The following is a 23,885-nucleotide window of genomic DNA, read 5'->3' as shown; positions in this document are numbered from 1 at the left end:
AAGAATAATAGCCACCAGAAACAAAATAATAAAGAATAATTTAGTCCATGAAAATCAGTAAAAAGGGGTTTTGAGCAAAGAGACAGTTGTTAGGTTTTTCTTTTTTGTAGTGTTTCCTCCCCCCCCCCCCAATGGTTTGCACTATGGAGAAGAGATTGAGTGAAGGGTGAGGCATGGCTAGTATTGGTCTTGTTTGCTCATTTAAATTTTGTACTTGAGCTAAGTGCCTTACTTGGCTTACTTAGTCCCTTCTGAATTAGCAAGCCTTGGTACAATGGGATCTGTGAAGTCAGGGGAAAAAATGAGACACTGTCGAATAGAGGGTTCTGACTTGAACCACAGGCTTGGTAATAAATCATTAATTGAGATAGTGAGGATGAACAGGTTAAGGCAATGCTGATGGATTTGTTTGGGATAAGTTGTGTTATAGGTGCTCTTGGTTCATCTAAGTACATCATCAAATAGTTATATGGAAATACTGCTTTAGGGCCCAGAGAAAAACAATTGGGTTTTAGGTACAGATCTGAATCTATAAGGTGTAGCCAGTAATTAAGCTTTGAAAATAGAAAACTCTAACAAAATAAGAATAAGGCAAAAAAGAAGACCTAAACTCTAGAGGTACAACAGCATTTAAAGAACAGACAGCAAAGAAAAGCCCTCAAATAAAGCATAGAAACTCCAAATATAGTGACACATTGTAATCCTAGCACTCTGGAGGAAGAAGCAGGAGAAAAATATGTTAAAGTCCAGCCTAGGCTACATAGTGAGTTCAAGGCCAGAGTGGGCTATAAAGAGGTACCCTGTCACGCAGATGAAAGGAAAGAGAGTAGAAAGGGGAATGGAAGGAAGGAGGGCTATATCATTGCCAACTGCTTGGTGAGACAGGACAGTGGTTAGAGCATAGGGTACTAAAGATGAGTAATGAAATATAGGGTGAGAAGTCATAGCTTAAGTGACCTTCTTTGAGGGGAGGGGCCGTGTGTTGTCTCCCTACATTCCCATAGTGTCAAGTACCATGTGTAATACAAGAATGTGCAAATGAACTTCTTCATGGTGGTTGGTATAGCTTTGCTTTCTGGTGCTGTGATAAAATACCCTGACCAAAGCAACTTAAGGGAAAATGGGTTAGTTTGGCTCCCAGTTCCAGGTAACAGTCCACTATGGCTGAGAAGTCAAGGCAGCAAGAACTTGAAGCAGCGGATCACATTATGTCCACATTACAACACTGCAGAGAGCAATGAGCTATCAGATGCACGAGAGTACTCAGGGCATTTGGTCATGGCCTGGCCCAGTGTACTGGCTAGTTTTGTGTCAACTTGACACAGCTGGAGTTATCACAGAGAAAGGAGCTTCAGTTGAGGAAATGCCTCCATGAGATACAACTGTAAGGCATTTTCTCAATTAGTGATCAAGGGGGGAGATCCCCTTGTGGGTGGGACCATCTCTGGGCTGGTAGTCTTGGTTCTATAAGAGAGCAGGCTGAACAAGCCAGTAAAGAACATCCCTCCATGGCCTCTGCATCAGCTCCTGCTTTCTGACCTGCTTGAGTTCCAGTCCTGACTTCCTTGGTGATGAACAGCAGTACGGAAGTGTAAGCCGAATAAACCCTTTCCTCCCCAACTTGCTTCTTGGTCATGATGTTTGTGCAGGAATAGAAACCCGGACTAAGACACCCAGGAAATGATGCTACTGATGTAGGGTGGGCCTTTCCACTTCAGTTAGCTTGATTAAGCTAATCATTCATAGACACTCTCAGAGGGTCCTGCCCACATGATTCTAGGTTTTGTCATGATGTCACTATCACGAATGCTGAGAACATAGATTTCTTTTTTAAATTGAGAGGCCTCATGCCAAATGTTATTTATGGAATTTGCTACCTGCTAAATCTTGTACATGCTTCTTAGTTTATTTAATCTTCAATTTACTTGTGTTTAAAATGGAAACAGTAGTACATATTTTGTTAGACAAAATCAGTTGAGGTATATAAAATGATTAGCAATTTACTTATAATTCTTCAATAGATGATAGGATAATGATGAATTTAAGAAGGCTTTTCCTGCTACGAATTTGAGATTTTTAGGCAGATCACAGAAAGAAAAGTAATTTGGCATCAGTCTAAAGAAGGGACTGACTAGAAAAGGAGACGTAAGCTGACAGACATTTTAACATTTAAGGATAGAAATTGTTCTACGTAGACTAGGGGAGGTGGCAATGATAATGTAACAAAGGGGACAGCTGAACTGTGCACTCCGGAAAGAAAAATCAACCAAAGTTGCCACCATATCACATATGGAGGTGGACAAAGGTGGGGGGGGGCAGAAATGACTTCAATCTCTGCTATCCCTTGAAGGTCTCCATGAGTATCTCCCAACAATTAACCACTATCTTCCCTTGGCTACTCTGAAGTTAGGGAGTGAAAGTCAGTTCTCTGTGAGATTTGATGCAGACAACTGAATATTCTAACTGAGAAACTAAGAACATTGTCTGCAATTCAATTGCAGTTGTGTTTGCAATGGGAAGCAAGATGTACAGAAAACCGCCTCCTGAAGGGAACATAGTGGCTCAAGTTACCAAATGTATATGGGTAAGTTCATGAACTGCCTGCCTGCTTGCCTTTTTCAATAGGAAGGAAAGGTGCCATGCTAAACAAGTGGTTCTCCACACATGGGCATAGGCTTTTCTCAACCATCTTCCTTCTATGAGCCTACCTTTTGACAAACTGAGTTTAATTGGTCTTCCTTGCCTCTACTTGACCATTAAGGTTTTAAAAGTAGTCAATTTTTAGTAGGCAAGAATCTTCTGAGTACAGTTATATGTGATGCTCTTAGGAAACAAGAAAAGATAAAAATTACACCTCAGATACTAGAATTCAGTGTTTGATAAAATTTGAAGTCCATACTTGACAGGAGAGATAAAGAATTGGGATAGTCAGGGGGGTACTTTCTTTTTGTCTATCTCTGATTCTGGCCTCTGCCCTAGTTTGCTATCTGCAACCGCTTCAGGAACCGTTCTGAGGACATTCCAAAGCGACAACATTGGCTAGACTGGGCAGCAGAAAAATACCCAGTAAGTGGAAACTGCAGAAATACCTCAAAATTCTATGAAATCTTTCAAATTCTTTGCTTCGGGTACATTTGACCTCGTCTTTCACTGTTTTTGACTATTTTTACTCTAAGCAAGAAAAGCCCATTTGGAACTTCCGGCAATTCTGCCTGCTCTTTCTTCCTCCCCGCAGAAGCACCTCATTATGGACGTGAAGGCACTGACCAGGATACTGTTCCTTTATATCCCACTGCCCATGTTCTGGGCTCTTTTGGACCAACAGGTAATAGTGGGTTTTGAAAGCCATGTCTTCCTCATCTTCTTTCTTATCATTGGAAAACAGTATCTCATAACAAAATCTGTTTGCCCTAGGGCTCACGGTGGACTCTGCAAGCTAACAAAATGGATGGCGATTTGGTGAGTTGAAAAAGTTTCCAAAAACATCTGTTAAATTCTTCATTATTTATTTCTACATACATCTTTAATCTTTGTAATTAAAAAACAAAATTAACTTAAGATCACTAGAGATGTACATTAAGCCCAAAGATAAAGATTAAGATAAAAATAACTATGAAAAATCATAATCCTGTCTTTAGAAATCAGGAGAGGAAGGGTGGAAAATAGCCAGATTCCCCCACTCACCCACCCCTCCCTGATACACTAAAAGAATAGCAGATGAAGTAATGCAAGCCTGGCTGCATGATTTTCTTCCATTTGAGCCTGTCTTAGGACATCGCAAGAAAAAAATGTGATTGATGCTTCTACACAACTTCTCCCATCCCTTAGGCTAGATCAAGTAAGGGACCCATGAGACCTGTGGGGAAATTTATAAAATGGAAAGAGTGAGAAAACTATAAACATTATTTTCTCTTTTCCCTACGTCCATTCTTTGGTCCAGTCCATCCTTTGGTCCATTCTCTATTGTTAATTGTTCCATCCATCTCTAGATTATTATACTGATAGTTTCGAAGCAGACAGAGTGAGTGCCACCAGGAGCCTCCAAAGCATAATTTTACCTCTCCCCTCCTCTAGTTGCTCAGGAGTTACCATGGCAGTTCTCTTGTTGATTCTCTAGAGAGCAAACTTGCAAATTGAACACAATGTATGGGGAGCAACTAAGGCTGACCACAGCACCTGTCCTTCTGTCATTACTATCCCTGACTATGGTGATGAGATTAATTAAAACATGCAACTTTACCACTCTCAAGCAAAGTGTAGTTCGGATTGAACACCCCTCATCCAAAAATCTGTAATCCTAATTACAAAAACAAAAAACAAACAAACAAACAAACAAAAAAAAACCCACTCTTGATCTAATGATATCACAAAGCAAACATTTTCACACCATAAAGCTTTGAAGCACAGAATTCTTGACAATTATTGAATAAATTACCTTCAGGCTAATGGATGAGACATTTAAACTTCAGCCTTGCTGCCCCTCCCCCACACGTTGTGCATGAGCACAACGATTTGATTGCAAATCCCAAACATTTTGGTGAATGAATACCTAATTCATGCACAGAAAGCAGTCGTCTCCCTGGGGTCCATCTGTCTTTAGCAAATGGTTAGAAGCCATCCCAAGTGTCTTCGAAGCCCAAATACCTTTGCCAGCAAATCAGAGATCCTGAACCAAAGATTTGATGACTTTTCTTTTATGTGTTTCTTATCTACTATCAAGATGGGTGCCCTCGGCTTTCCTTGTCTTCTGCTACTATCTAACTATAGTTTATTATGATGTTTCAGGGATTTTTTGTACTTCAGCCGGATCAGATGCAGGTAGGAGATTTCTCTGTAGGCATTGACATGTGGTTTCCCCTTTTTACCTCTTTTGTTCTTCTCCAGCAGCATTTGGGTTAATAGCCATCCTTCCATGTATTCTTCATGTGCCGAGGAGGCCCGTGTTGAGAGCAGTTTCTTTGATCTTACTCCTCTCTTTCACATCCTTTGTAAAGGATGTAGTTCTGCTCAACTCCAGAGAGACTGAGTGTAAGCTCACGGCTAAAGTGTGAGCATTGACTATTCTATGTCAAGATAGTATAGTATTGGAAATATTGTCAAGGAAAGTGCAAGCCCACAGCTAGGCACTTGTCTGACACACAGGATTACCTAAGTCTGACCCCTCAGTACTACCAAAACAAACAAAAACAAAGTACAGACTGTTGTTGTATGAGTGACAAAGTCAGAAGCTCTGCTTACTGATGGCGATTTTGGGGATATTTATTTAGGCCCTCATTGTTCCCTTTAGGCTGTGAAACTAAAGAAAAGGGGTGATTGGAGAAAAACATTCCTAGTTTGACTGACAGGAAAAAAAAAACAGGCTCAGGAAGACTATTTCCTTGGTGTATTTGTAAGTTAAGATGTTTTACAAGGGAAGTAGAGCCTTGGGTATAAGGAGACTGAGAAATACAGACTCTTTTACCTACTCAGGTGAATGTGAGGAGACATGAGAGAGAGCATGCTGTCAGAGGAGAGCATGAGCTCATTCAGGACAGAGGGACACTTGTACTGATCCTTGTTACCATGGTGTTGCAGGTGCTAAATCCCTTTCTGGTCCTTGTCTTCATCCCATTGTTTGACCTTGTCATTTATCGGCTGATCTCCAAGTGCGGAGTTAACTTCTCGTAAGTGCACACTATGGCATGAATTATTACGTACCAAGTTTACATACTCAGTTTGCCCAGCTTGGCGACAACTCAGAGCTGGGATGTTTCTACAGAATGGTTATTCCTTCTGATGTAGCATTCACCTGTTTCTATTTCTCCATGTTTGACAGAATTCTATTAATGTGGAAATGTAGAAATCAGGTTTAACTGGTGAGTGTCAGTGCCGGTGTTACAGGCTTGAATGTATGATATTGTAGGGGTTGGTCTCAACAAGTATGGGCTATCAGCTTTCTAAAGCACCATGCTGCTTTGTCCTTGGAAATTGTTTCTCCAAGGAAGCCTGCCTTCTTTTGTGTGTGGTGGGGAGGGGGGAATTTTGTATATGTGCCGCAACAAATGTGTGGAGGTCAGAGGAAAACCTGTGAGAATTGGGTCTCTCTTTCTACCATGTGGGTTCTGGGGGCTTAACTTGGGTCATCAGCCTTCATAGCATCATCACACTCTGAGCTATCTTCCTGGACCAAGTCCTAAGGTTCTGATGACAACCAACTCTTTAAAACCTTCTGCTAGTTCCACGAAACTAAGAAAGGAGCTTGTAGGATTGGGTACAGCACTATTGGTAGTTAGTATGCACTGCAGCCTGCTCCATACTTAGTAGAAAGCATCATATGTAGATCTTTGTGAGGAATAGTTCAAGTTCCCCCCCCCATCTTTGATGTAACTGCAATGTACTTGTGACAGTTAAGTGATGAGGACTTTACCACATGCAAATGCCCTTGTCTGCTATTATGGAGTGGGTAGTAGGGAGTCTAGGGCCAAGCTCCATGTGGATGTTAACCAAGCACAGATCTTTTATTCAAGGTGTTCACAGGTTAATAAGGAGCTAGAACACAGGCAAAGACAACCATTACATAGGTTATCTTTGGTAAATACCCTAGGAAGGGAAGATAGAAATGCCATAGAAGAACAGAGGAGCAAGTCCTTCTTGATGCTCAGACCAACAAAGACTTCTAAAGAAGAAAATGAGTTGAAGAATTACAGCAGTTGATGTCTATAACAAATCTGGTTATATTGCCATTATTGTAATATTATGTTTAATATTTAATACTAATCTAATTATATCAATATTTATAATGATGTTTAACATTTGATGTTATATCATGACATAATGGCTAAAATAATCATAAGCATAAGCAAAGGTGAGAAAAGAGGAATATTACAAGTGTGACTTGAGCAAAAGGGTGTTTTAGGGAGAGTTCTAGGAAATACTTTAAAAAGTAATTGGAACTAAGTAAGAAAGTCTTTAAAGACAGGCTAAGGAGTCTGAGCTTTGTACCTTCGAGAAAGGGGTAGATATAATGGTTTCTCCTTTCCCTCCATAGGTCACTCAGGAAAATGGCTGTTGGTATGATCCTAGCGTGCTTGGCATTTGCAGTTGCAGCGCTTGTAGAGATAAAAATAAATGTGAGTTTAGTGACTGCTAAGCTTCTAACCTGCTCCACTTACTTCCCTTCCATGTTCAGTCTTGGTTCCGTGGGACTCACCAGTGTCATTTCATGGGACCGTCATGGTAAATATAAACGAAGAGAGCAACAAGGCAATGAGGTCCACTTTCCACCTGAATGACTCTGAGTTTATTTTCAGGAAATTCTGTGACACAAATACCCAGATACTTAGGGAACAAAAGTTTCTATGATGCCTTTGTAACTACACCTATAACTCTTCTGCCACTCTTAGCTAGAGAACTATAAAACCACAACTGAAGGGTGTTTGTTACCTACCATTCACTAGTGCTTGCTTTGTGCAACTGGGGTCTTCCCTGCTTTTTTTTTTAAAAAACAACAACAACAACAACAACAAACAGTTACCTTTTCAGATTTCTAAGCCAAATGCTCTTCAGAGGGATAAACTTATATAGTCTCGGCTAGCAGGGCTAAGCTGTCAGAGACAGCACTAACGTACATGTTCTGTTCTATCTGTCTCTCAGGGAATGATCCATCCTCAGCCAGCTTCCCAAGAGATTTTTCTGCAAGTCCTGAACTTGGCAGATGGTGAAATAGAGGTGACAGTGCAGGGAAACAGAAATAATCCTCTCTTGGTGGAGTCCATCAGCTCTTTTCAGGTGAGGTATGGGTGAGAAATTATATAAGCTATAGTAGCCTTGGTTGCTTTAATGACATTCATCATTAATTAATGGCACTAATTAATTAAGAGCATAATTATTTTCTTATGTCCTTAAATAATCTCTGGTCACCACATTCTAATAATTGCACAATATTCTATCCTTTAAATATAGTTCATTTAAACTTTTTCTTACAGACATTAAAGTTGGGTTTTGTTGTTGTTTGCAGTGTAAGCACGCCTACCACATAAATACAGGTATAGTCCTGTGAGGGCTTATTGTAAATGTTTATTTATTTTTAAATTATTTTTAAATTTTCTGTGTGTGGATGCTTTGCCTGCATGTATGTCTATGCATCCGGTGTGTGCCTGGTGCCTGCAGAGGCCAGAAGAGGACATCAGATGCCCTGGAGCTGCAGTTACAGATTGTTGTGAGCCACCGTGTGGGTGCTGAGAATCAAACCAAGGTCCTTCAGAAAGGCAGCCAGTGCTCTTAACCACTAAGCCATCTCTTAAGCCCCTCTGCATTTATTATGATGCATGATGTTATAATGAACACCCCTCCTTGTCCGTATATATGCCTCTGTGTCTTATGCTGGTGTCTTAGAAGTGAAATAACTAGTTTAGAGAGAGAAGGAACTAGTATTGGAAGAGGTTACACATCCCAAAGATATCAAATTGTAATGTCTATAATGGCACAGAAAGTGAATATAACAGGTTCTTCATCCTACAGAACACAACACACTATTCGAAACTACGCCTGGAGACAAAAAGCCAAGACTTACATTTTCATCTGAAGTACAACAACTTGTCTGTCCACAATGAGTACTCTGTAGAGGAGAAGAACTGTTACCAGTTGGTGGTTCATGAGAATGGAGAAAGTCTCTCCAGTATGCTGGTAAGTTAGGAAATTGTTCAAGTTCTGTTCAGGCAGAAGCCACCACAGGTCTGCCTGAAAATGCAATGTCCTGACTATAGGTTTCCATTTGTCAGCTCCTACTGATATTTTGTTTTACTCTCTTACAGGTAAAGGACACAGGAATCAAACCAGCCAATGGGATGACAGCCATCAGGTTTGGGTGCTGGGTCCTTCATATAAGGAGACCTCACATTTTATTTGTTCTGAGCAAGGGTGACAATCAGGGACACTGGTATCTGTCGCATTTTCTAGGACAGTGAAAAACAAATGTGCCAGCATACTTCCTCCTGGCAGATAACCCTGAATCAGTGGAGACGCTCTGTTGTCTACCATAAAAGGTTTTCCTACCTAATGTAATCCATTTATCTTACTTGTAGCAAAATAACTATAAATTTCTGTGTTCATCAGACAAATATTTAGAAGTGAGCAAATGCTCCTACCTTCATTTTGGTAGTTGGATGTCTGCCCTAAAAATGTAGGTATCAAAAGAGTTGGTTCTTAATCCTGAAAAGGCTAAAGGTCTTGTCAGGATGCCACAGGACAGATAGAGAGGTAGTCACCTCCTCTCTGCGGCTGGAATTGGAAACCAAGACCAGCTAGTTATTTTTTTAAATGAAGAGGAGAAATCATGAGGCAAAGTCTGAATTCATTGAAGTAAAATCCATGTAAGCACTTGTGCTGGAAAGGCTTCGGAAAGGACAAACTGCCCGGAGGAAGGAAAGCAAGACAGGGCAGCAGGGACAGACGTGTCTGCATCAGTAAGGAAGAGCTAGGAATCAACTTTCAAAGTACTAGCAGGACAGTAACAGACAAACAAATGAACTTGAATGTAAGAAGTAACCATTAGCCTTAACTTACTCTAGGAAAAAACAGACCTTTTTTTCTAGAATGTTCATTTATGACTGACACATACTCACCAGATGGCCAGGTAAATTAAAAGGTTTTACCTCTAGAATGAGACTGAAACTAAAATTATTAAAACAGAAATGAACCAAAACCCCATTCTGAGGGGCACTTAAGGTCAGAATATTAGAAAAAGGATTCTGGAAGGGTTCAAGATTTCCAAAGACTAAAATATAGTGAGTGACAACGTCTTCTGCAGGCTGGGTCTCTAAACTTCACATGAATCAAACTGGATTTCTTATATAAAAAGATAACTGGTTGATATAAAAATGTTATATCCTTGTATATACTTATATTTTTATTGTTTTTCTTAAATCTCAGTTGAGAAATTCCACCATTAGGAAGAAATAAAATGGCTGGGGAGATAGGTTGGTAATGGGCTTGCTGCACAGGCATGGTGACCCAAGTTCACCACCCACATAAAACACTGAAGGTGGTGGTGTGAACCTGTCCTTTCAGGTCCCAGTGAGAGATACAGTCTCAGACAACAAGGTGGGTGGCCATCCTGAGAGACAGTATCTGTATACACACACACGCAGACACACATACATACAGTAATGGAAAAAAGAAGAAGAAATTGGGTATTCCTAAATTAGATTAGAAAGGAAAGTCAGATTGCCATGTGTGTCTTTCCTTTCAATTTGCCTGGCGATTTTACACACTTGGAATATAGTTATGAGCAACACAGTATCAGGTGTCCTTGTTTGGATATGATTTTCTGATGTGCAAATACTTTGTCTACCCCCAGGTTTATTAACACTTTGCATAAAGACATGAATATTTCCTTGGATGCCAATGCTCCTCTCAGCGTGGGCAAAGACTATGGAGTGTCTGAGTACAGAACTGTGCAAAGAGGAAAGTAAGAGCCTTGCCTTTGTGGACATCTGACTTTTATCTTTCTCAAATGTTGTTTTTGTATTTTCATGATGGACACAGGCATGTCTGTGCTAATTTGGGGGTATCGGAAGATTTCTGCTTCTTTTTAATTCTTGCCTCCTTACCTCAGGCTCACCTGATTTCTACACTGGTAGCTGAGACTGTGGTAGTTGTGATGAACACACCTTATAGTTAATACAGCCCACCTCTGTGACGCTCACAAGGCTTATTGTTGATTTTGGCTCCTGCTCTTTGGTACTTGTCATTGATACCTCGTTATTTAGAATTTCCTCTCGGGTTTTCTGTTTTATACTATTCTATAAGTCACATGAGGAAAGTTCATGGGCTTGAAATATACAAAAGTTGACCTATGTAGTCTTTTTTTAGGGGTTAGAACTTATTATGTACTTAGAAGGCAATAGCAAGTGCAGCTCCAAAGCAGAAATGTGGCAAACAAACAAAAAAAACAGACAAAACAAAAACAAACAAACAAACAAACAAACCCAGCTCACTCCTAGAAGTTAGGTGGCTTCATTACTTTCCTTGTAGAGCTGAGATTTCTCTCTCCTTGCCATGGGAAGTGTTTTCCTAAGCAATGCTGTTTATTCTAACCAAATCTCATCTTGTCACAGGTATCCTGCAGTGCATTGTGAAACGGAAGACAATGTCTTTTCTCTCAATTTAGGTCAACTAGACTTTGGTACAACATATTTGTTTGTGATCACTAATGTAAGTAGCTTACAGCCACTTCCCTTCCCTCCATCTGCTTGCCTGCTTGCCTATCTCTCCATCTATTCTCCTTTCTTTTTACAGACAGACAGACAGACAGACACACACACACACACACACACACATCCCACAGATTTCTAGCTGTTAAGTATATTTTCAACTAAAGAAAAACCAAAATTCTTTTACTTCACTATTTTGTACCTAATGCCCTATTGACTTAGAGCCAAGGCATTTGGATTTCAAAGAGTTTTTAATCTCAAGGACTTCTACTGTAGCGGACTGAGGTTATGGAAATGAAAGTAGTGTTAGCGAGAAGAAATTCAAAATGCTGGAGTTGTATGGAAATGTCTAAGCTCCTGATGGTAACAGAGAAGTGAAACTAAAAGAAAGGAGTAGATGGAGATCATAGAGTGCTGTAGTTAGATCTAAATCATAGAGTGTTGTAGCTAGATCTAGATCATAGAATGTTGTAGTTAGATCTAGATCCTAGAGTGCTGTAGATAGCTGTATCTGCTTATGATTACTGAGAAGTCCACTTCTTCTTTCTCCCACTAAGATCACCAACCGGGGTCTTCAGGCCTGGAAGGCAGAAGACATTCCAGCCAATAAACTATCCATTGCATGGCAGCTACCACAGTATGTCCTGGTTACAGCAGCAGAGGTCATGTTTTCTGTCACAGGACTTGAATTTTCTTATTCTCAGGTAAGATTTTGCAAGTAGAAATGGTGACACCATTTAGAACAACAAATTAGAAAATAATTTTTAAAATTCTTGTACATGTAGGTCCTGAAATCCCCATCTCTTTGGTTCATGAGTTCCTTGCATATGACCCTGAACAGTCATCCTGATTTCCAGGATCATGACAAGGCAGAATTTGAGTCTGTGTTGTTTGGTCTCTGGAGGGGGAAAAAAAAATAAGATGAAGACTAAGGGTTATAGGGTTAGACTACTCATGTTCAAATATTGGCTGCATGACTTGCTGTGTAACATGAGCAAGTAAATTATCCCTCTATGGCTGTTTTATTTCCTTTTCTTTATGCCCTTTTTACTTTTCTTGTATTTTCAGAGTACTACAGTAATACAGCTTATCTCTTAAGGTTGTGGTAATAATTATATGGTACAATGAATCAAAGCATTCATCAAAGATATCTGCTTTCTTCTTACTGTTGTATTATTACCATTCCATGATTCAGCTCGATAGCTGGACATAGTGGGGGAGGTGGGAGATAGAGTCTTTGTGGGCAATGGTTCATAGATAGACTCGTGGAACAGGAAGGTGGAATAGGAAATCTGAATGTTTACAAATGTGTCCTTCTAGGCACCATCTAGCATGAAATCTGTGCTCCAGGCAGCCTGGCTGTTGACCGTTGCAGTTGGGAATATTATTGTGCTGATCGTGGCACAGTTCAGTGGCCTGGTGCAGGTATGAATCTGTGGAGAGCAGGAGTTCATGTCTACACATATCTACCCATGGATGCTTCCCCTCCAACTTCCTCTTCTCCCTTCCCCCATCTGTGATGCAAGGTTTAGATAACAGACTTTGCCAGGAAATAGGCATAAGTGTGTGGCAATAGTGACCACCATGTACCTGTGGGAGGAGAGGCCAGTGAACCTAGCGTTCTGCCAAGGAAATGCCTCCAAGTGATGATTCCTTAGCCATCTTCCCATCTCTCCACTCCTAGCTCTATTGTTAAATAAGGTTTCTCCATAATCTTCCCTTTGGTTCATTTCTCCCTGCAGTGGGCTGAATTCGTTTTGTTTTCCTGCCTCCTGCTGGTGGTCTGCCTGATCTTCTCCGTCATGGGCTACTACTATGTTCCTCTAAAGTCAGAGGGTATCCATGAGGCAACAGAAAAGCAGATTCCTCACATCCAGGGGAATATGATCAACCTAGAAACCAAGAATACAAGGCTCTGATGACTCACTGGATGGAGACTGACCCCTGGCTCTGATATCAGCCATCGCTTATCTTCAAGCAACAATTTTTTCCCCCCTCTGGCCAGGTTAGAGAAGGAGACAGCATTTATCTGAGTGGATTGCCTCCATTTTCTACCACAATAGAGGCAATTTTAGGACAAGGTTTTCAGGTATATCTTTAAACAAGGATCCAAGACTCCGTGTCCTACAGGCTATTGATAAACTCAGTAAATATTAGGCAATGTCTCTCAAGCTGGCCCAGTATCTCCAAATGCCCAGGAAAGTACAAATGTGTAGTAGAGATAAGTCTCATGGCATGCTAAGTTTGGAGGACTCCTTTATCAGGTATTTGGAACCTATAGCTCTACTTGTTGATATGTTGGTTTAGGGCCAAAATGACAGAATACTGGTATTTCAATTTTCTTTATCAGTAATATAACTTTGCTATTCATGAGGATGTCAAAAATGTTACATACGGTATGACCTAATCCAGAGGCTAGCTCGTCAGCTAGAAAGTTTAATATGATTTTTAGATGGCCGACTATAGAATGGAATTTTATGTACACATGGAAGATACCTCTTTCTGATTACCACACTGGTTTATCTACTTATCCAAAAACCCTTTCTCGGTACTGACAGATCCTGGAAACCATAATTAAAGACAGTAAGGAAAGTCATGGGGACACAGGAATGCATATAAACTATTCATTCTCTTGTACTGCACGCCCCTCTAAAGAACTCTCTTGTTCCGGGCCTGGGCTGTGCTCCTCCGTGAACATCTGTCTATGAAACTAACTATAGCTTTGCAACCCAGCCTTTTCAGTGTTGCTGGGACAGCTTGGTATTATTATTATATCTTACTTTGCTTATTACAGCAAATCTTCAGTAACAAAATGTTTTTTCTAACCCAACTTCCTTTAATTTTTTTTTCTATTTAGCTTCTTTGTTGTGTATTTTTATTTTTCCCGTAATTTTTGTTTACATTTCTCCCTTTGGTCTTAGAAATACGCCCTGCTTATGGAAAAGGGATAATACTAACATCCTGGGTTTAAAGCTCTAAATTGTAATATTCAGCAAATGGACAAGGACCTGCATGAGAAACTTATTAAAATCTGTGGGGGTGGGTGGAGCAGGTGGAGTTTTTGTGTGTGTGAAAAAAAAAGAGGGGAGTTGAGAAACATTATCTCACATGTAATACATGGGTCAGGGAACGAGCTTGGGAATATTAGGACTATGTCATGTGTTCCTAGGAGAAAACGTTCACGGCCCCTGTATGAAAGACCTCATTTCTGTTCCTTTTACTACACGGTTTCCGTCTATAGCCATGTTGATCGCACATTGTTAATAATGTAATATGTTCTTAAGATAATCTGCTGCAGTCCCTCAAGCTTTAAATACTTAAGTATTCAACTACTAAGATTTTAGAAAGCATAAACGAGGTCGCAACACTATCTCCTTTCCCCAGACAACTGCTAAGAACCTGTCCCAACTCCTTTTGAAGATGTTCATTTTTAAGAAGCTTTAGCTCAAAGCTATTTGGTGAATTTTGTTTTAAAGGGCGTTAAGACTGATCTGTGAATAAAAGTTTTTATGTACAAGTAAATTTGGGAAATGAGATAATATTATTATTCTCTTTTAAATATTATATCTCTGGGTTGAAGTCTCTGAGATGTCCCTGAATTATCTTAGCATGCAGCAGCTTCTTCAGAACCCCAGTTTCAGAAGAAACGTTGTGCTGACTAATAGCTTCACATGTAAAGCTTCCTGCTCTTGAGCTATGGACGTAGCTCAGTGGTAGAACAGTTGTTTAGTGTGTACAAGGTTCTCCATGCAGTCTCTAGAACTGCAATCAGACAAACCGAAGCCCTTCTTACTGCACTAGTTCTGTCCTTCATCACAAAGCAGGCAAGCATAGCTTTCTCTGCCAGGTATTTGAGTGTTTGAGAGCGTGCCCTTTTAGTGTGAATGCCACTCAGGATCACCAAGTGAAACATTCTCACTTCTTGTTCCAGTTCTCTACAAGGTACAGCGCTATCTTTTCACCATGATAGCTTCTTTTTTCTAAATCCTTCATTTGAAAATATGGCAATTAAGATTAAGCTATACATTGCCTAGAGCCAAATACAACATCCTTGAAGTCATCTGACTTCAAGGTTAGCACCATCCTCTAAACAAAGCATTTTTATTAAACCAGGTAAGGTAATAGTTGACGTTTTACTATCATCTCTGTGTGGGATTATTGCAATTTTTAAAAACGAATGCTATCATTCATATTTTGAGTTCTACTGTGTGTCATTCACTGAATTAGCTGAGGGAGAAACAGAAAATCAACAATCCACTGTATCTGTGTTCAAAGTTTCCTTTTACATCTTGACTGACAACTGGTGAGATCTTGGTGACTAGATTCTTAGGTAAGCAATGATGTAATGAGACAGATAAACAGCATCGTAAGAGCAAAGTCCAAGAGATAGAAGACTTATTTAGAGAAATCTAGGGACCAAATCCTGTGGGTCCTTGAGACCATGGGGGGCTGGAGAGATTATTCAGTGGGTGAAGTGTTTGTTGCACAAGCACCAGGTCCTGAGTTTGGATTCCCCATATCTACATAAAAGCTGGGATGTTGGTGCCTATCTATAACACCCAAAGTAGATATGAGATGGGCAGACTCCAGGGGCTCCCTGGCCAGCCAACCTAGTCAAGACAGAGAACTCCAGGTTCAGTGAGAGATAGTCTCAAAATTAATAGTAGAGAAAGACATTTAATGCTTTCTATATATGTGTAAGCCCATGTGTATACACATACACATTCCTTTATTGTTTTTTTATTATTTGTATGCAGTTGTACTTGCTGGTGTGTGTATGTGCATCTGTGTGTGTGATGAGTGTTTGCTGGTGTGTTTGTGTGTGCTTGCTGAAGTGTATGTCTCTGTGTGTTTGTGTTTGCTTGCATGCATGTGTGTGTGTACAGCATGCATGTACAGAGGTCAGAAGAGGGTGTTGTGTGTCCTTTTCCATCACTTTCCACCTTATTCTCCCATGTCAGAGTCTCTCACTAAACCTGGAGCCAGGCTGCTGGCCAGTAAGTGCAGCAAGCCTCCTATGTCTGTCACCGCCCCCACATCATCAGCGTCAAACGCACATAGCTATGGTTGGCTTTTTAACATGGGTTCTGTGTATTTGAACTCAGATCCTCATGCTTGCCCACTATACATGCTTGACCACTGAAACATCTCCCAAGCCCCCAGTTTCCTATTGAATAAAGTATACTAATACGTTAGACTCTCCAAAGCGGAACACTCAAGTCAAAATCAGAACACTCAAATCAAAATCAACTTCATAGATCACTTAGTGCTACAAAACTCTATCTTTAAAAATGTTCATGCAACAAACAACAGCAAAAATCATGTGAGCAAAGAGTGTTAGGCCAGACAGGGAATGGTGAATTGCTCCATCTCAAACCTTGGTCCCGGGCTGGCGAGATGACTCAGTGGATAAGAGCACTGACTGCTCTTCCAAAGGTCCTGAGTTCAAATCCAGCAACCACATGGTGGCTCACAACCATCCGTAATGAGATCTGACACCCTCTTTGGTGTGTCTGAAGACAGCTACAGTGTACTTACATATAATAAATAAATAAATCTTTAAAAAAAAAAAAAAAAAACACCTTGGTCCCAGCTGCTTCATAGTGGCTTCTTAGAGAACTCTGTTGAGAGGGACTTTGAGGCTTTGTACAAACTCAGCAGAAAAAAAATAAATAACAAAAGGCCCCATGGAGGACAGGGAAGTGCAGCATCCTCCTTATGTTCAACTTTCTATTTTTAACTTCTACATCCTCCAGCATCATCCAAACAGCTACAATAACTACTTATCATTTCCTCAAAATACTATGCAATACTTGCCACGAACCTCATTGTTTTTCCTGACTTTCATGGTCTACACTGTTCTTTCCTGAACTTCCTTAGTTATTCATCTTCTTTCTGAAGTAGTCTAGCCACCTCTCGTACCACTTTGGAGTGTGTATCAACATCCCTTGATTTATAGATGGCATGTGTGTAAACTATATGTGGTTTGCTTTTCAAGTTGGATAATAAACTTGTTGAGGGCCGTGGAGAAATGTAAAGGCACATGCAGTTTTGTAAGTTGACCAACAAATACTCAGGAGGATTTCTCTTTGGTATAGAAACAAAATGTGTCCATCAGAAGCTACAAAGGTTTCCAGTCTTAGTACATATGCCTATCTTTGTGTGCTTGTAAAAACTGACCCGTGTCAAAGGCTCACCAAGAGCCCAAGGCTGTCTCTGGGGAGTGGAGGCCATTGCTGCTCCTTCAGTTAGCAGGACAGTAACCTGAAACTGTGGCTTCCACCAGAACAGTATCTGAATTTCTAGAATATTCCAGCCCTTGTTTAAAAACACCCTACTTTCAAACTCTGGAGACTGCTCAACCAGCCAGCCTCTTCATATGCCGTTGATTTGGGTCATGTGACATTCTTCTATCGTCCGGACACTCCCTGAATTCCTCTTAGTTCAGCTGCAGCAGAGAACACCACTGGTGCTGCCTTAGGTAAGGGCTATTGTTGTGCAGAAGTGTTCTTATTTCTCTTGAAAGTCTACATTGAACCCATTACATAAACTCCTAGAGCCCGTGAATCACTGACAGTCAACTCAAGAGACCATTTGTTTTGTGTCACCCAAAGTAAACACAGTGAGATGCAAATTGGTTCACTGACCTATGACTTTTTAGTCTATATCTGATTCCAACTATTAGTAATTACTGTTTAATTCATTCAGTACTTCTCCAAAATGTGTACCAAGAAACTAAGAGGGCACTGTGACAAAGTCATAGTACCAGGCACATTTTGAATCTTCAAAAGGAACAAAAGCACTTGGGTATTATATAAACCACTATCTCAAGAGAGGTCACAGTTTTAACACTGAGTAAGGCTATATTCCTATCAGCGACTTTACCATTTCAGAACTGTTGTTTTATTGCTTGCTATGGTTTTAAAAAAAGGAAAGACAAACTTTATGCAGGAGAGAAAACAAAGATGGCGTTGTCTGACCTACTTCTAGAGTTAGAGAATTTGTTCCACACTCAACAAATACATGCATCGCATAGTAACTAACTGTTGTTATTTAAGAACTAAATGAAAATACTATTTTGCCTTTCAGTTTATATGTATTTTTTCCCCACATGGCTATCAAGTTGTTTGAATATACTTACTTAGTTGTTTGGACTTAAGAAAAATAGAATAGTTTAGTAACCCTTTTTAGCCAAGAGCATAAAAATAGGCACTGATAGGTCAGAAGACACGAATAAATTTTGGAAACCATAGTGTAGTCTCACCAGTGATTAAAAGTTTAGATAGATAAAAAGCTTTGTATCAATATGGTAGACATTTGCTTTGGGATGATCCAATGAACTAAAACAGAGAGAACTGGAGGAGTGAGGAGCAATGTGGAAGGAAGGAGGATGAGAAGGTAGGAGGAAGATGGAGCTGTCAGTCTAAGAGACTATCTGGGCAATCGCTGAGATTTAGAATTTATGCTAAACACCTTACCTCTGATAATAGTTCTTAGTCTTGGGGCTTGGACCATCATGTTTGCTGTGGCACCTTCTGGATTTCTTCTGCTCTCATTAGTAAATAGTCATTTCCCAAAGCCCCAAATGTTTCCTCACTACCCTGGCAGTCTAGAGCCTTCTACAGTTAAGGATTATCTGGGTATGCCCATGGGGGTGCTATACTCAATTAGTACCTAGCCTTCCCAGTGCAAAATGCTTAGTAGTAGACCCACCTGTCTACAATCCTTACAGCATCTCCTATGGGAAAAATAAATTGCAATGACCTTGACCTTGAAGCCAGGTCATAAATCATGGGGCACTCCAGATCTCTCCACTGAAGTTTCATGAGCTGTCATCCATTTCTAAAGGTACAGTAACATTCCATTTGAATTTTTAAAGTAAAATTTATATATTATACTCACCAATTGGAATGCATTACTGATTAATTCCAAGTTACCAGTAGGGCATCAAGTGCCCACTAAGTAAATGAATAAAAGCCCTTCCCTTTGGAGTGTAACCAAGGGCAAGTCCAGATTTTCTTTCATGATGTGCCTCCCATCCTCTGTCTGTTGCATGCATCCGAATCTGTGTCTACTTGAAGGCTGCCTTACGAATGTTTGTCTCTGTGTCTGTGTGTGTCTATCCCTATGAGTGTCTGTCTGTTGCATGATCTGTGTGTGTAAGTGATGTCTGTCTGTTGCATGATCTGTGTGGGTAAGTGGTGTCTGTCTGTTGTATGTGTTTGTGTATGTGAGTGATGTCTGTATCTCCCTCACAAAAGGCTTCTCTCTATTAACTGAACAGCATAGAAAGCATCACATGGGATACTTGGCAGAATAACAGTTTTTTACAAGGGGTTAAGTTAATGTCTCCAACTGATTGCAACTGACCCAGACAACAAACATCATTGTCTATCAGCCAATATCCACAAATATTTGCTTTTAATCTTTATAGTAGATTTTAGGAAGTTACTTTCAACTTCTGTATTTTCTGCTTTCAGCAAATGATACATCTGTTGTCCAGGGCAGGGGCATGGAAGACTACATAACTTAAGATTGTAGCTTAGGCTGTTAAAATTGGTTGTATGGGCAAATAAGTAAATCCAAGCCAAGTTAAGACTGGTTGTTACAATGTTATAGGCAGTCAGACAAATAGTTTGAGTACATAGTAGTCTTAAGTCTTAAGTGACATCAGGGTGTTTTATTATCTCTGGCTATGAGGTTCAGCAAAAGTTCTCATTTCTTAGAACATGAGAGAGATGTTTTTATAATATTACATCACCAGATTCTATACTACAGAAATCACAACGATGTGTATAACTCAATACCTACAACAACCCCTGAAAAACTAGATTGAGGGGCTGATGAGAAGGCTGCTCTTGCAGAGGGTCTGGGTTCAGTTTTCAGTACTCACATGGTAGCTCACAGTATGAATTCAGTTTCGGGGGATCTGATGCCCCATTCTGGCTTTCTTGGGCACCTGGCTTGTAAATGGTATGCATACAACATAAAGATAAATATACATACACATAAAATATAAATAAATCTCTTTAGAAAACCTATTCAGGGAGATCTACTGGAAACATCAAAGTGGAATTCTTAAAAAGATGTACCTATAACCCACAGGAAGGCAGAAAGGAAAAAACAGAGTCTCATTAGCATTTGGTGTCCCTAGTGTTTTGAATTTATTGATGTCTGCTGATATCTCATTTTTTATCTGCAATTCCTTAATGGCATATAATGTTGATCGTGAGATGTACATCTCATTTTATGACTGGATGTCTTCTTTGGAAAATTTACTGTATATATACCTCTTTTATCTATTTTTAAACTGGGTCATTGTTTTCTTCTTACTGATTTTAAACTGCTCTTGGTACAAGTTGGATACATACCCTTTATCAAAAATTCTTTTTTCAAATTTCCTTCCTTTCCATACTTTGTCTTCTCATTAGACACTGTCTTTTGAAGAAGTTTGCAAGAAACTGACTTTGGTCTAAAGATACTTTTGTACCTGAATCCTGCTGTAAGGAAATGTAACCTAACTTGGCATGTAAATTAACTTAAAGCCTAATTTTGGGGCTATACTTATGTGACAAATTGCTGACTCTTGACCGAACTTCACAAATCACAGTCAGCCAATTGATCAGACCACGTGCAAACAGAAAAAAAATGCCAATTCTCTGTACCTCACTTCCCCTAGTCTAGCCATAAATGCCACCTGCCCATACCTTGAACTCTCGAATCTCTGGACTTCTTCCGAGAGCTACCCAGTTTGTGAATTGTTCCTTGCTCAGCTAAACTCTATCAAGTTCACCTTGTCTACATGGTTTCTTTCAGCAATCATTAGCTTTCGCACACTAGCACGGAGGTGGAAGTCAAACCTGGCTCAGGTATGCGTGCTGGTGCCAAAGACATGGGTGGATCTCAGAGGCGATGACTGAGATCCATGTTTACCCAGTGTCCCCTTGGATAAACAAAGCCAGAACAAGAAAGGGGCTTTGCTTCTCCTGTAAGCCGCACATTGTGGGAAGGCAAATACAGCGAGAGCCAGTTAGGAAAGCTTGTTCAACAGTCCTCTGGTGCTCACATCAAGGTTAAGGGTGGCCTACAGTTGGCCTTAGCAATCACCCTCTCTTATTCCTATCGGGTGAGGTGGGGGAGACGTGATAATTTATCTTCTGCTTTGAGAGGAATAAGGCAAACCAAGGAGATTTACTTTTTTTTTTTTTTTTAAAACATTTGTTAATTTGTTTGGGGGTGGGGAAGGGCAAGTATGCCACAGCATACAAAGGTGAGAGGACAACTTGCAGAACTCCATTCACCTCTTCTACCTTGTGGGCTCTGGGGATCCAACTTAGGTTGCAAGTGCCTTTACCTGCTGGGTTACCCTAACAACCTAAAAAGTTCTTCTTGTTTCTCCCCCCCACCATGGGCATTTAACTGGAAATAATTATTATGCTGCAAATTCGAGTCCATTAGCCATCCTTAAAATATGTTTAGTTTTAGAAATTTTCATGTATTTATAGCCACACGGGTAGATTGTCCTGTATTTTACTGAACCAGTCCTGAGACTATGTCTCATCCTAGAAGTGATTAGCACATTTCAAACGTAAGTCTCTAGATGGTTCTAGGACATGGCTACTTACTAAGAGACACTTTTAACTAGCACAAGGCTGAGTGTTGGGGTACACACCTTTAATCCCAGCACTTGGGAGGCCTAGGCTGGTGGATTTCTGGGAGTTCTAGGCCAGCCTGATCTACATAACAGAGAACCCTTGTCTCAAAACATATGCCCCCCAAATAAAACACTAACACAAGCAATGAAAGACAGGCAAAAGTTGTAAGTCTTTGGTTTTCAGGGATTCTGTGTAGGGTAAAGTGTCCGAGCCCATTTCTGGGTTTGAAACTCACCAAACCCCACCAATCTCTGAGCTTGAAATTCCCTAGGCTTAACTTAAAATCCCACCAATACCTATCCTGGACACCCCTCACCCCCTACGCCCACCACCCAGAAACCACGTATAAGCCTGCCTTCTGCTTATTTTCCTACTGCTTATCAGCAGAGAGCACTACCCTGTGCTTTTCTCAATAAAGCTCTTGTGTGAGGTTTGCAATACCTTTCCCCTCAGAGCTGCAACACCTCCCTCCCCCCATCCCGCCTTGGGGAAATCTTTCTCCCTAGAGCTGCAACTCCTTCTTTGGGGAAATCTTTCTCCTCAGAGCTGCAACTCTTCCATTAGGGAAAACTTTCACCTCAGAGACATTCAGCAGGCAGTTTTTAGTTTTCCATGGTTTCAAATCAGAAGAGGAGGAGGAAACTGCAAGGCTCATTTGGAGAATTATAGCATGATATTGATATAGAAGACCAGAGTGACTCAAAGTTAATGCCAGCTCTTCTGGAACCTTTGCTAAGAAATCTCAGATAGATTTTTACATTGAATTGGATGCACATAAGAGTTTTGCCTATGCATGAGTCTGCATACCACAGGTGTTCCTGGTACTGTCGGAAGCCAGAGGATGCCCCTGGAAATGGGATTATAAGCTATTGTGAGCCACCAAGTGAGTGCTGGGGGTCAAACTTGGATCAGAATAACAGAAGAGCAGACAGTGTTCTTAACCACAGAGCCATTTCTGCAGCCCCTCAAATAGACCTTTAAAAGCCTCTCCAGACTAAGAGGCTGAAGCCAACTCCATTAGATTTCACCTATAGAGCTTCTTAGTTTGTTCACCAACATTCTCCAGTTTTGTGTTATCTCACTGAAGTTTGAAAGATAAATGGAAACAGCTCAGTAGACATCAAACAAATATCTAACCCTTCTCAAAAATGACCAAACAATCAAACTCAACAACAAAGATGTCTTTAAATTTATACATGGTACAGAAATTAACTCAGAATTCATAGGTGTGTGTATATAATTAATAAATTATACAATTTCATGAAAAAATAATTAAAGGAAAATGTTCAGGATATAGGCTTAGTCCCATAGTTTTTAGAGTGCACATGCATGATTTATAAAAGGAAAGTGGAAAAATTAAGCTTCATCAAAAGTTTTTTTGGAAAACTCATGAGAAATTTAATAAAAGACAAATTATAGACAAGCCAAACAACAAAACAAAAATTGCAAACTACAGTTCCAGTAAAGGGCTAATATCTATAATATATTAAGAACCCTCTAAACTTGACACTGTTAAAGTAAATGAACTAGAAATAAGGAAAAAAATGAAGAAACATTTCTAAAGCAGAATATACAGATGGCAAATAAGCACATAACAAAGACATTTAGTATTATTAGTCACTATGACAAATGGAAACTTAAAACCACAATAAGGTATTTGCATGCAAAACAATATATTATTTAATTTTATATTTTAAATAGATTCATAGTCAACATATCCTTTTGTGGCCTTCTTGTTACTCTCTTTAATGTAAACAGTGCATACAAGTGAAAATGGGAAAATTAACTAAATGGATCCTTGATCTCATAGTTAGAGACCACTACAGATCTATTAAAGCATCTAATAGATAAAAGTAGAAATTCAATTCAGTTACTGAGAGGAAGAGAAGGAAGAAGGGGAAGGAGATGGAGGAGGAGGAGGAGATGGAGGAGGAGGAGGAGGAGGAGGAGGAGGAGGAGGAGGAAAAGGAAGAAGAAGAAGAAGAAGAAGAAGAAGAAGAGGAGGAGGAGGAGGAGGAGGAGGAGGAGGAAGAGGAGG

The 23,885-nt window shown here is 40.1% G+C and overlaps 1 protein-coding gene across 4 annotated transcripts in view; it reads left to right on the top strand.

Annotated features, from left to right (window-relative positions):
• The window catches only part of Slc15a2 (solute carrier family 15 (H+/peptide transporter), member 2), a 34,998-nt gene extending 20,270 nt beyond the window's left edge, over nt 1-14,728 (top strand). Inside the window, exons 8-23 of one of the 4 annotated variants that reach the window (XR_003951808.1) lie at nt 2,502-2,584; nt 2,980-3,066; nt 3,236-3,325; nt 3,415-3,459; nt 4,786-4,818; nt 5,575-5,663; nt 7,028-7,109; nt 7,633-7,767; nt 7,997-8,024; nt 8,500-8,664; nt 8,793-8,839; nt 10,337-10,447; nt 11,097-11,193; nt 11,750-11,896; nt 12,513-12,617; nt 12,935-14,728. Coding sequence is in view for 3 of the 4 variants with exons in the window: in NM_021301.3 (NP_067276.2) it covers nt 2,502-2,584; nt 2,980-3,066; nt 3,236-3,325; nt 3,415-3,459; nt 4,786-4,818; nt 5,575-5,663; nt 7,028-7,109; nt 7,633-7,767; nt 8,500-8,664; nt 8,793-8,839; nt 10,337-10,447; nt 11,097-11,193; nt 11,750-11,896; nt 12,513-12,617; nt 12,935-13,111 (1,493 nt within the window). In the remaining variant the exon portion in view is untranslated. Of the gene's footprint in view, nt 1-1,495; nt 1,592-2,501; nt 2,585-2,979; nt 3,067-3,176; nt 3,326-3,414; nt 3,460-4,785; nt 4,819-5,574; nt 5,664-7,027; nt 7,110-7,632; nt 7,768-7,996; nt 8,025-8,499; nt 8,665-8,792; nt 8,840-10,336; nt 10,448-11,096; nt 11,194-11,749; nt 11,897-12,512; nt 12,618-12,934 lie in introns of those variants that run through there. The other 3 variants (XM_006522428.2, XM_006522430.3, NM_021301.3) reach the window with 3 other exon arrangements.
• Nucleotides 14,729-23,885: the final 9,157 nt, after the last annotated feature.

This window comes from Mus musculus, chromosome 16 (assembly GCF_000001635.26).
Source record: "Mus musculus strain C57BL/6J chromosome 16, GRCm38.p6 C57BL/6J".
Lineage (NCBI taxonomy): Eukaryota > Metazoa > Chordata > Mammalia > Rodentia > Muridae > Mus > Mus musculus.
Note: the sequence above shows the minus strand (reverse complement) of the source record. Positions and strands in the feature narration are given on the sequence as shown.